A 13,280-nucleotide genomic window follows, 5' to 3' on the forward strand; every position below is an offset into this window, starting at 1 on the left:
GCTCTGATTTGTCGTTTGGATGACTCGGCAGGGTAGTTCGAAGCTTCCTCTTCATCAATAGTTCAGCTGGTGACAGACCGCACTGAAGAGGTGATGCTCTGTAGCTCAACAAAGCCAGATATGGATCAGCGCTACTGTCAGCTGCTTTCTTTAAGAGCTGCTTCAGAATGTGAACCCCTTTTTCAGCTTGCCCGTTTGACTGTGCGTAGTGCGGGCTTGACGTCACGTGCCTGAAATCGTACTGCACTGCAAACTTCTGCCATTCTTTGCTGAAGAAGCATGGACCGTTGTCGCTCACCACAGTGTGTGGAATGCCATGCCTGGCGAAGATGGATTTTGTATGTGTTATGACACAGGTTGACGATGAGTTTGCTAGTAGTGCCATCTCAGGGAAGTTTGAGTAGTAGTCAATTATTACTAAATAGTCTTTGCCCCTGAGATGAAACAAGTCTATTCCTATTTTATGCCATGGTGCTGTTGGCAACTCAGCTACCACCATAGGCTCTTTGTTCTGCTTGCTTCTGTGTTTCTGGCACGTTTCACATTCACTTATAAGTGTTTCAATGTCTTTGTTTATGCCGGGCCAGAAAACTGACTCTCTCGCCCTCCTTTTGCACTTTTCAATGCCGAGATGGCCTTCATGTATCCTGTGCAACATGTCCCTTCTCAAAGCCTGTGGAATGACAATCCTGCCCTTTTTCAAAAGCAGGCCATCCACAGCACTAAGCTCACCTCTGATATGGTAGAATCGTGGACACGAACCGACTGGCCATCCCTCGTCCATATTCCTCATGACATGCTGTAGCTCCACATCCTTTGCTGTAGCCTCTGCAATCTGTTTCGTCTTTGTGTCAGACACAGGCAGTGCAGCCGCCACCATGTTCACGTGACACTGGATGTCCTCGTCTGTTGCACTCTCACTGTTGCCTGCAGTTGCCCTTGATAGCGCATCAGCAAGGATCAGGTTCTTTCCTGGAGTATATATCAGTTCAAAATCATACCTCTGCATCTTCATCATTAGTCGCTGTATCCGTGGAGACATCTCATTCAGATTCTTTTTGATGATGGCCACCAGTGGCCGATGATCAGTCTCAGCTGTGAAAGATGGCAGGCCATACACATAGTTATGAAAGCGCTCCAAACCATACGCCAGTCCCAAACATTCTTTTTCGATCTGAGCGTATCGGCATTCAGATTTTGTCATAGCCCTAGAAGCATAGGCTACTGGTTTCCAGTGCTCACCCTCAGCCTGGAGTAGAACGGCACCAATGCCATCTTTGGAAGCATCTGTAGACAGTTTAATCCTCTTGGTGTGGTCATAAAATGACAAAACTGGTGCTGTGGTCAGTGTATTCTTCAGTTGCTGCCACTCATACTCGTGTTTGACTGTCCATTTAAACTCGCAGTCCCTGTGCAGAAGCTCCCGTATGCATGATGTCTTTGCTGTTAGATTGGGAATGAACTTGCCTATGAAATTGACCATCCCCATGATGCGTAGCACGCCTGTCTTGTCTGTGGGCCTCGGCATGTTCTGTATCGCATGTATTTTGTCTTGGTCTGGTTGAACCCCACGTGCCGACAGCTTGTCTCCGAGGAAGAGGATTTCTTCAACGCCAAACTCACGCTTACTCTTGTTGAGTTTTAGTCCATACTTTTGGATGCGCTCCATCACTCTGCACAGTCTCTCATTGTGTTCTTCAGCTGTGGAGCCCCATATGATGATGTCATCAATGTAGACTCGAACCCCTTCCAGGCCCTCGATGATCTGCTCCATCGCTTTGTGAAAGATTTCAGGTGCTGACTTTATCCCAAAAGGCAGTCGGAGAAAGCAGTGCCTGCCGAAGGGAGTATTAAAGGTGCAGTACTTTGTGCTGCTTTCTTCCAGTTTCAGCTGCCAGAAGCCTTGTGAGGCGTCAAGCTTTGTGAAGTACCTGGCACCTGACATTTCACTGATGATTTCTTCACGTGTGGGTATTTGATAGTGTTCACGCTTTATGCTGTTGTTTAGGTCTTTAGGGTCCAAACATATCCTCAGCTCTCCATTCTTTTTCTTTGTGGCGACCATTGAGTTGACCCAGTCTGTAGGCTCATTAACCTTCTTGATCACTCCTAAGTTGATCATTCTGTCCAACTCTTTCTTTAGGCCGTCTTTTAATGGAGCGGGAACTCTGCGTGCTGCATGCACGACTGGTTGGGCACCTTCCTTCAACTGTATTTTATATGTGAAGGGTAGAACACCAAAACCCTTGAACACATCTGAGAAGTTCTGGACTATTGTGTCTACAGAGTCATTTACTGGGCTCGTGGTAGGGATGATGCGATACACTCTTTTTACAAGTCCCAATTCTTCACAGGCTCTGTCACCAAGAAGTGATTCACGTCCCTCATTTACAACAAAGAAGAACAGGTGGTGCACTTTTCCTTTTACTATGGCACTCATCCTGCATGTGCCCAAACATTTAATTGGCTGCCCATTGTAGTCTTTCAGTCCAGATTCTTTCCTCTTTATTTGTGGCTTATTTCTCATTGTCTTTATGTCACGCATGCTTATGAGATTTGCTTTTGCACCAGTGTCCAATCTCATGGTGACTACAGTCCCATTTATCAGTAATGGTGCTAACCATTTATCTTCTCTAGTGACATCATTTCCATTGTTTGTGTCATTTTCTTGTTCACTTTCACAGTTTACTATACCAACAAAGAACGTGTCACTGAGATCAGGCTCCTCAACTAAATTTACAGTTTTCCCTTTCTTCCCCTCTTTCCGTTTGGAGAAGCACTGTTTAGCAAAATGATTTTTGCCTTGGCAGTTGGAACATTGCTTACCAAAAGCTGGACACTGTCTGGGCTTGTGCTGCGCGCCACAGCGCCTGCAGCTGAACTTCACCTTCTCCAACTGCTGTGCAGGCCGGGTCTGTGTACGTCTTTTCTGTTGATATGACACTGCTCCGACTGCTGCCGCACTTTCGCTCACTTTCGCCAAAGCTCCTGCAGACATCTCGTTGAATGTCTTCACATGTTTGTGGGACAGCTCACTCGCCTGGCAGATCTTAATGGCGCCCGCCAGCGTCAGCTCCGTCTCCCGTAGTAGCCTCTCTCTGACCTTATTATCCTCCACGCCGAAGACAATCTGGTCCCGGATCATGGAGTCCTTCAGCGTCGCGAAGTTGCAGGACTGCGCCTTTAGCCGCAAATCCATCAGGAAGCTATCGAAGGGCTCGTGTTCCCGCTGTGTGCGAGACCGAAACACGTATCTCTCGTACGTCTCGTTCTTCTTTGGGGAACAATGAGCATCAAATTTGCCCAGCACTATATCCAACTTGTCCTCATCACCAGGATCGTCAAACACGAACGTGTTAAATACTTCTATGGCCTGTGGCCCCGCTATCGTTAGCAGTAGCGCTACCTTTCTTGCGTCGGGCTTTGCCTCGAGTCCCATAGCCGCAACATACAGGTGGAACTGCTGCTTGAAGGTGCGCCAGTGTTCGTCGACATTCCCCGCTAGCTTCAAGCTTTCCGGCGGTTTTAAATCCATGTCGTCTCTTGCAATTTACTCCTGGTACCATGTTATGTTCGTGTTGGAAATGATGAGGCCATGTTCAGAGCCAGTCACCACATTTAATAAAACACACCCTGTTCATTCCTACAGGTCTCCCTCTACCTTGTTCTATTGCATGTTCAATTGACTATTAACAGGTACTGCCCACCAGTGGTCAAAACATGTCACAACAGTCAATCACGACAGAGAGGTGTGTCAGGAAGGCATTAAAGTCTGTGATAAAATCCTTGTTAGGCTTTGGTGGGCAATACAGGGCTGCAACAATAGTGGGAATAGGTCAGAGAGCTGACATACAGTGGTCTCAAATGAGTGACAGACAGGAGCATTCACAGGTGCTATGGCCACTTCTCGCGGTAAATTATTGCGAGACCCCTCGGCCAGACTGAGAAATGTAAACAAACCCCGGAAAAGTAGCATCATTGAGTGAAGTAAAGTCAGTTGGCTGCTGCCATGTTTCAGTTAAACATAAAAAGTCAAGCTTACGTTAGATCCTGCACAAGATGCCCGATACTCGTGAGTGAGCGGATGTTGAGAAGACCAAAGCTGACAGTAGTGCTGCTGAGTTTGTCATCCGTGTTAGTCGACCTAGCTAGGCGGGCTAGCACACTGCGATCAGCTCGGCGACCAGTGTTCCTCAGTGGACGTTGAGCAGTGGACCAGAATGACTTGATGGATTTCTATTTGTTATACTCAAAGTTCCGACAGGAGCCATGGTGAATGTATTTCCATTGAGGCACAAGTAAGATGTCTGGGTGTAGGAGCAGAGCTGGTTGTGGTGGCTCGTGCAGATGTAAGAGGAGCTTAAGAAGCTCAGCGGCAGAGTACTGGAGCAGTGCTATCGATGGATAATAAACTAAAGATAGGACAGTCCAGGTGAGCACAAGCCACACATAATAACATAGCTGACAAGGCTGTAATGGCATTGGAGGCAGCAGGTAGGCAAACCTTAGCCTGAATACACACAGACTTGGATGACAGCTCCAACTATTGCTGTCATATACTATAATAGAAGGATTGGATTAACAAATGGTCCACACACAAGCAACAATTTCAGAGTCCATGTTATGTTTATGGGGTTTGGACTGTTTTTTGTGCGCTTGTCTTTTGGTGTTTTTCTTTTCCTCTGCCTCCTGTGGGAGGTTCATTCCTTTTAGAGTGGAGAAGTGTGGTTTCCTGCTGGCTGGAGGTTGGCACACCTGCATCTCATTTCCTGTCCTCACTCCTTTTAAGTTGATGCAGGGCTTCATTTCGACGCTAGATTGCTCTACCTTCATTGGTAACTCTTGCTGCTGTGTGAAACAGTTCTTCTAGAGAAACTCTTGTGAATTTACCTTGTGAGCAGTCTAGTGACTCTTCTCTCTTGTTCTTTTTCCCTCAGAAACTCACCTGTGTACAGGATTGCTCCTCCAGCCAGAAACCTGCCAGCCACTCCACTCAGCCTTTCCTTTAAAACTGCCATCTGAAGGTGGTCTGCTTCTGGGTCCTCTAAACATCCTAACCAAACCTTACAGTCCACAGGCAATAAAATTACTTAAAATAGGACAGGGAGCAGCGGCATGACCTGCTCCCTGTGTAGATATAAAGGACTCGTTCTAAACTAACAAAAACACAGCGACTCTTAGCTTTAGGTGATTCATGAAAACATAATTATGAATATTCAATTTCTGCCAGTAGATCCCCCTAAATCCTACACACCGGTCCTTTAACTAACATCTAATATCAGCATGCGAAGCTCACAGTGACAGTGCTAGCATGCTAATAATAAACAGCTTGGTTAAAACAAAAGGACTGGAAACAGTGAAATTTTGACCTGATGGTTGGGCAGTTTTGGGGTGCTCTGGTCACTGCTCAGTTCATCTGATTCCAAACTAGAACCTGCAAAGCCTGTGGCCAAAACTCTGAAAAAACATGTGCGGCAAAGCAGGAACTGCAAGACTGTTTTGTCTGAACTGACTGAAGTGTTCTTGACACTGCAACTGGCAACCTGGAAGGACTGACACTGGGACATGATATGTGAACTTTTGTGAAGACGTGTGTGTCACATTCTGCTCTGCCCTCTCCTGCCCTGCTGCTCAGCCACACCCCCTCATCAGCGCAACTACTTCCACCTGCTGCTATCACTGCCACATTGCTCAGCCACACCCCCTCATCAGCCCAACTACTTCCACCTGCCCACCAATCAACCCAGTATATAGGCAGCCTTATCCCCTCACTCTTTGCCAGATTGTCTTCGCTCACATGCCTGACTCTCCAGCACTTGTTTCCGGACTGTTTACCTGTTATCGACCTGTTTGGCTCCTGACCTCGCTTCACGTCTCTGCCCCGGTAACCCACCAGCCTTCTGTCTTCGACTACGAGTACTGCCTGCCTGTTCTCCATTCTTCACCTGTCTGTGGCTGCTCGGCTCCCAGCTTCACCTCCCCGGCTCATCCCCTCTGTCCTCAGCTCCTCCGGATCCACGCCAAGCCCTTATTCTCAACCACCTTCCAGCAAGACTTCACCAGCAGTGAGTTAGAGACATTTCTCTTCCCTGCACTCGTGGAGCCAGTTAAGAACTGTTGGACTGATTACCTGCTCACGATCCTCCCATACTCCCTGTCTGCCCTGTTGGTCCTGTGGTTAAGTGCTTGCCTAGCACACGGGAGACCCGAGTTTGAATCCTGTTGTACTCACCTGCACTGCATCCTCTGGTTTATAGTGTGCTTGCTGAATAAAGACTGTTTGTGCTGATTTGTGCTGCTATTGGGTTCACTCTATACCTGTTACAGTACAATCTGGCCAGCTATGGACCCAGCACACAATCCTACACCACTTAGTCGCCTTGCTACTATTGAGGGCGTCCTGCAGCAACATGAGGCCATGATGACCATGTCTGCTGCTGAAGCCAGTCAGTCAGCTGCTGAAGCCAGACAGGCTGCTGAGGCTCAGGGACGAGCACTAGCGGCATTAGCTGGACAGATGCAGCAACTAACAGCCCAACTTTCCCAGCTCTCCTTATCCACTGGAGTTGCCCCTCCTTCTGAAGCATCGGGTTCTGCTCCTGCACCTGTACCAGCCTCTTCTCCGCCCAGAGATGCTCCTGAGCCCCGGGTGGGAACCCCGGAGCGTTACGACGGTGATCGAGAGACTTGTGGCCCCTTTCTCACTAACTGCTCTCTTCTGTTCGCCCTGCAGCCCCGCACCTTCGCCTCTGAACCGGCGAAGGTAGCGTTTGTCATCAACCACCTGACAGGCAGAGCTCGGCTATGGGGAACAGCGGAGTGGGAGAGGCATTCTCCAGCCTGTGCCACCTTTGACCTGTTTGCTGCCGAGCTTCACAAGGTTTTTGGCTTTGAGAATTGTGGTTCAGAGTCTGCAAGGGGACTTATGGGACTGAAACAAGGCGAGCGAACAGTGGCAGACTATTCTATTGATTTCCGCACCAGAGCCAGCCAAAGCACTTGGAACAGTTCAGCCCTCTGCGATGCTTTCCTTCATGGTTTGGCTGACTACATTAAAGATGAACTGGTATCTCATGACACCCCCAACACCTTGGACGGGGTGATTGACTTAGCCATCCGCATTGACCTCCGTATCCAGACTCGTCGACGAGAGAGGCGTCAAGGGGGAACCCAACGTCTCCATCCACCTCGTTCCCGTGGGGGTGCTGCTGCAGTCAACTCCGCTCCTTTGGGTCAGCAAATGGGGGATCCTGAGCCCATGCAGTTGGGTCGCACCTCTCTCTCCCTGGAGGAGAAGGAGCGCCGCCGCAAGTTCAATCTCTGCCTCTACTGTGGGGCAGCGGGACACTACATCTCCAACTGTCCAGCAAAAGCCAGAGCTCACCAGTAGTTGGGGAGATCCTGGTGAGCTCAACTGCCCTGTCTGCTCCCCAAACCCAAAGACCCCTGCTTCAAGGCCGCCTCCTCCTTCAAGATGGCCCCCACACCTTGGCTATCTTCATTGACTCTGGGGCTGATGCCTGTATTATTGATGAGGAGGTGGTCCTCCAGCTGGGGCTCAAGCGGGTTCCTTTGCCTCATCCAGTTCCCGCTAGAGCTTTAGATGGACACCTCATGGGCACCGTTACACATCAGACCTCTCCTGTTCACCTGCTGCTCTCTGGTAATCATCATGAAACAATCCAGTTCCACATCCTGAGATCTTCCTGCCTGCCACTCATCCTGGGGTATCCATGGCTCCGCCTTCACAACCCTCATATTGACTGGACCACTGGGGCCGTTCTGGAGTGGAGCTCCTCCTGTCATCTGAGGTGCCTGCAGCAAGCCTCAGCTCCGCTTCACTCCTCCAGCTCCGGATTTTCACCTGACCTCACCGGGGTGCCTCCTGAGTACCATGACTTCCACCAGGTCTTCAGCAAGGCCAGAGCCACATCTCTGCCCCCACATCGCCCCTATGACTGCGCCATAGATCTCCTGCCTGGTACGTCACCTCCCAAGGGGCGCCTGTACTCCCTGTCTGAGTCCGAGAGAAGAGTAATGGAGACTTACATCAATGACTCCTTGGCTGCAGGCATCATTCGTCCATCTTCATCACCTGCCGGAGCTGGGTTTTTCTTTGTTGAAAAGAAGGATAAGACATTGAGACCCTGCATTGACTACCGAGGACTGAATGGAATCACTATAAAGAATCGATACCCACTGCCACTCATCTCCACTGCCTTTGAACTGCTCCAGGGAGCCACCATTTTTTCCAAGCTTGACCTGCGCAACGCCTACCACCTCATCCGCATCAGAGAAGGAGATGAGTGGAAGACGGCATTCAACACCCCAACCGGACACTACGAATACCTCGTAATGCCGTTCGGCCTCACCAATGCCCCTGCCGTCTTCCAGGCTCTGATAAACGATGTGCTCCGAGACATGCTCAACCGATATGTCTTTGTTTATCTGGATGATATACTCATCTTCTCCCAGTCCAAAGAGCAACACATTCACCATGTCCAGTCTGTTCTCCAGCGCCTCCTGGAAAACTCCTTGTTTGTAAAAGCCGAGAAGTGTGAGTTCCATGTCCCTTCAGTGTCTTTTCTGGGGTACATTGTGGCACAAGGCAACGTCCAGATGGATCCAGCCAAAGTCTCTGCTGTCACCTCCTGGCCTGTTCCTGAAAACCGCAAACAGCTTCAGCGCTTCCTGGGGTTCGCCAATTTTTACCGTCGCTTCATCCGCAACTACAGCTCTGTGGCGGCTCCTCTCACCGCCCTGACCTCCTCCAAAGTGCCTTTCCAGTGGTCACCTCCAGCTGCAGCAGCCTTTCAGTCCCTCAAGGATCGATTCACCTCATCACCCATCCTCCAGGTGCCGGACTCTGAACGCCAGTTTGTGGTCGAGGTGGACGCCTCAGATGTTGGGGTGGGGGCCGTCTTGTCTCAGCGCTCTGGCACCGACCAAAAGCTCCATCCCTGTGCCTTCTTCTCTCGACGCCTCTCCCCTGCTGAGAGAAACTATGACATAGGTAACAGGGAACTGTTGGCAGTTAAGATGGCCTTAGAGGAGTGGCGCCATTGGTTGGAGGGCACCAAGGAGCCTTTTCTTGTGTGGACTGATCACAAGAATTTGGAGTATCTACGCTCAGCCAAAAGACTGAACTCTCGCCAGGCCCGCTGGTCCCTGTTCTTTGCCCGGTTCAACTTCACCCTTTCGTATCGTCCAGGATCCCGTAATGCCAAGGCCGACGCCCTTTCCCGCCAGTTCCAGAGGACAGAGGATTCTGTGGACATACCTGAACCCATCCTCCCTCCATCTTGCCTTATTGCCACATTGACCTGGGACATTGAGGAGAGGGTTAGAGCAGCCTCAGAAGGACAGCCGGGTCCCAGCTCCTGCCCTACAAACTGCCTTTTTGTCCCTCCAGCCTTGAGGTCAGATGTGCTACTGTGGGCCCACTCTTCCAAACTCTCCTGCCACCCTGGTGTTCAACGGACACGACATACCCTCCTCCAACGTTTCTGGCCCAACGTGGCCCACCATGCTGGAAGACATCCGGGAATTCATCAAAGCCTGTCCTACTTGCAGTCAACACAAGACCTCCCACCGGCCTCCTGCTGGACTGCTTCAACCTCTTCCTGTTCCTCACCGCCCATGGTCGCACATATCCCTGGACTTTGTTACTGGTCTTCCCACCTCGGATGGCCACACTGTCATCCTGACCATCGTGGACCGCTTCAGTAAGATGGTCCACTTTGTGCCTCTACCCAAGCTACCCACTGCAAAAGAGACCGCCCAGTTGGTTCTGCTCCATGTATTCCGCCTGCATGGCCTCCCTGTTGACGTGGTGTCGGACCGTGGTCCCCAGTTTTCTTCTGTTTTTTGGAGGGAGTTCTGCAGTCTGTTGGGTGCCACCGCCAGTCTGTCCTCTGGATTCCACCCCCAAACTAATGGGCAGACTGAGCGCATGAACCAAGAACTGGAAACCGCCCTGCGGTGCATGGCCTCTCGGAACCCCTCTTCCTGGTCGTCACACCTACTGTGGGTTGAATATGCTCACAACTCCCTTGTCTGCTCCGCCACAGGCCTCACTCCTTTTCAGTGTGCATACGGCTATCAACCACCACTGTTCCCAGTCCAAGAGAAGGAGATTTCCTGTCCGTCTGTTCAAGCCTTCATCCGTCGCTGTCGCAGGACATGGGTCCAAGCTCGCTCCACTCTCCTTCGTTCTGTGGGTCACTATGCTGCCACTGCCAACCGCCGCCGTACTACTGCACCTACCTACCGAGTGGGACAGCAAGTGTGGCTCTCCACCCAAGACTTGCCTCTCCGGGTGGAGTCCAAAAAGATGGCACCGAAGTTCATTGGACCGTTCACCATCCAGAGAATCATCAATCCAGTGTCAGTCCGGTTGAGGCTCCCCCGTTCCATGAGAGTTCACCCCACCTTCCATGTCTCCAAGATAAAGCCAGTCCACAACAGTCCCTTGGTCCCTGCAGTACCACCCCCTCCGCCTCCACAAATGGTCGATGGCGGTCCTGTGTATGCCGTGCGTCGCCTGATCCGCTCTCGTCGACGGGGTAGAGGTCTCCAGTACCTTGTTGACTGGGAAGGTTATGGTCCTGAAGAGAGGTCCTGGGTTCCTGCTCGCCATATTGTGGACCCCAACCTCATGGCCGACTTCCATCGGCAACACCCCGACCAGCCAGCCAATATGTCGGTTCGTCGTGGTACCCGGATCTTGCCCCCATCTGTCCAGGACGTTCAGGACCGTTCTATGTCCAGCACTTGTTTCCGGACTGTTTACCTGTTATCGACCTGTTTGGCTCCTGACCTCGCTTCACGTCTCTGCCCCGGTAACCCACCAGCCTTCTGTCTTCGACTACGAGTACTGCCTGCCTGTTCTCCATTCTTCACCTGTCTGTGGCTGCTCGGCTCCCAGCTTCACCTCCCCGGCTCATCCCCTCTGTCCTCAGCTCCTCCGGATCCACGCCAAGCCCTTATTCTCAACCACCTTCCAGCAAGACTTCACCAGCAGTGAGTTAGAGACATTTCTCTTCCCTGCACTCGTGGAGCCAGTTAAGAACTGTTGGACTGATTACCTGCTCACGATCCTCCCATACTCCCTGTCTGCCCTGTTGGTCCTGTGGTTAAGTGCTTGCCTAGCACACGGGAGACCCGAGTTTGAATCCTGTTGTACTCACCTGCACTGCATCCTCTGGTTTATAGTGTGCTTGCTGAATAAAGACTGTTTGTGCTGATTTGTGCTGCTATTGGGTTCACTCTATACCTGTTACAGTGTGTCATGTGTAGGTGCATGTGTGGTTGTCTGTCTTTGTGTGTCAGCCCTGCGATTGACTTGCGACCAGTCCAGGGTGTACCCCGCCTCTCGCCCATAGTCAGCTGGGATCGGCTCCAGCTCCCCCGTGACCCTGACAGAGGATTAAGCGGTAGAAAATGAATGAATGAAGAATTCACAACTCACGCAGGGTTGACAATGCCCAAAGAAATCAAGAAAACACAATAGTCTCATGTAATCCAAAAGTCCAAAACTGTTCAAAAATAGACCCCTTTAGGGCTGATCACAACAACATTATATGAACAGGTCACTGACCAAAACTGGACTAAAACTACCAGAAATCAAAAGACTAAAATTTGACTGAAACTAATTCACATTTTTCAAAAGACTGAAATTAAATCAGTTGCTAAATCAATGGCGTAATGGGGCACATGTTTAAATTAGAGTGAGGTCAAATCATTCTGTGACTTCAGGCCTCCAGAGTTTGATGAAGTTTAACATAGAGTTTATTTTGGTGGAGTGTTTAATTAGATCCATGGAGGCTGAAGCAACCTAATAAAAACTCTCCACAGACTCAAACTGTTAACTTTGTGATCTTTGGACATGAACGTTCATCAAATGCATTTCAAGGTCTGGTATCTGTGAATGAATGAGACACTCCAGATTGTTACAGTGAGACTTCTCTTTTTCAGATCATTATTCATGTACAGTGGTTACATGCCTGCCTGTTTTATTACTGAACATTTAGTTTGAGAAAACATTCATGGATGAGTTAAATGTTACATACATATCTCTTAATGGGTATGTGGAAGTTAACAAATACAGATATGTTTATTTTCTGATTATATTTACAGTTTATATTGTAATAATTTGCAGTAATTCTACTATACTGTACCTTATCGTGATTCACAGAAACCTCCATGAGCCAATGTACATTTTCATTGCAGCTTTGCTACTGAACTGTGTCCTTTACAGCACTAATATTTACCCAAAACTTCTGACTGACTTTTTGTCAGAAAAACAGATCATATCATATTCAGCCTGTGTCTTTCAGTTTTTTGTATTTTATTATACAGGCAGTTCAGAGTTCTTACTGTTGTCAGCCATGGCCTATGACAGGTATGTGTCTATATGTAAACCTCTGCAATATCCAACTATCATGAGGAAAACCACTGTGAGTATTTTGCTCCTTTTAGCTTGGATTGTACCTGCTTTACAAATTGCAGTCACTGCAATAGCGAGTGCTGAAGCTAAACTGTGTAACTTTACTTTAAATGGAATATTTTGCAACAATTCAATTTACCAGCTTCAATGTGTGAGATCAAGATTCATTACTATATATGGTGTGGTTGGTTTATTGGCCTTTGTGATCCTCCCTATGCTCTTCATAATTTTCACATATACAAAGATATTTATAATATCCTATCGAAGTTGTAGGGAAGTCAGGAAAAAAGCTGCAGAGACCTGTTTACCTCACCTGTTGGTTTTAATAAGTTTCTCCTTTTTTTCTGTATATGATATTACCATAGCTCGAGTGGAATCCAACTTCACAAAAACTGCTTGTTTAATAATGACACTACAATCAATTGTTTATCCTTCTTTGTTTAATCCACTGATATACGGACTGAAAATGAAAGAAATTTCCAAACACCTCAGAAGGTTGTTGTGTTCAGCCAAAATCATCTGATGTATTAACACAGGTGAATAATGTACAGTTATTTTACTGTAACTGTTCATTATGGAAACAGTAAAGAGGATCTTGAGCCTGCTTATGGTTCATGACTGATTAGTTTGCTGCAGTTATTAAGTCTTTTTCTTCAGCCTTGTCAAATCTGACTTTGTTCTCGAAACATGTTGAGTAACAATGATATTTACTGTTCCCTGTTTTTGTGAGTCCAGAGAAAATGATAGTTTTTCACTTCAGACTGATACCTGAAAGACCCTGTGTGCTTGGACGAATGGGGGAATAAAGATTTTGTCCGTGTGTGTGTGTGTT

General features: G+C 48.8%; 1 protein-coding gene across 1 annotated transcript; it reads left to right on the forward strand.

The window, feature by feature from the left end:
• The first annotated feature begins 12,047 nt into the window (after window positions 1–12,047).
• On the forward strand, window positions 12,048–12,971 carry LOC121193939 (olfactory receptor 13C2-like). Its single transcript, XM_041056369.1, has one exon. The coding sequence runs from the start codon at window positions 12,048–12,050 to the stop codon at window positions 12,969–12,971; it is 924 nt and encodes a 307-aa protein (XP_040912303.1).
• Window positions 12,972–13,280: the final 309 nt, after the last annotated feature.

Source organism: Toxotes jaculatrix, chromosome 15, assembly GCF_017976425.1.
Source record: "Toxotes jaculatrix isolate fToxJac2 chromosome 15, fToxJac2.pri, whole genome shotgun sequence".
In the NCBI taxonomy this organism is placed as follows: domain Eukaryota; kingdom Metazoa; phylum Chordata; class Actinopteri; family Toxotidae; genus Toxotes; species Toxotes jaculatrix.

Bases quoted from the DNA above. Each gene is read 5' to 3' on its own strand.
- LOC121193939 (XM_041056369.1), top strand. From the start codon at position 12,048: ATGGATGAGTTAAATGTTACATACATATCTCTTAATGGGTATGTGGAA.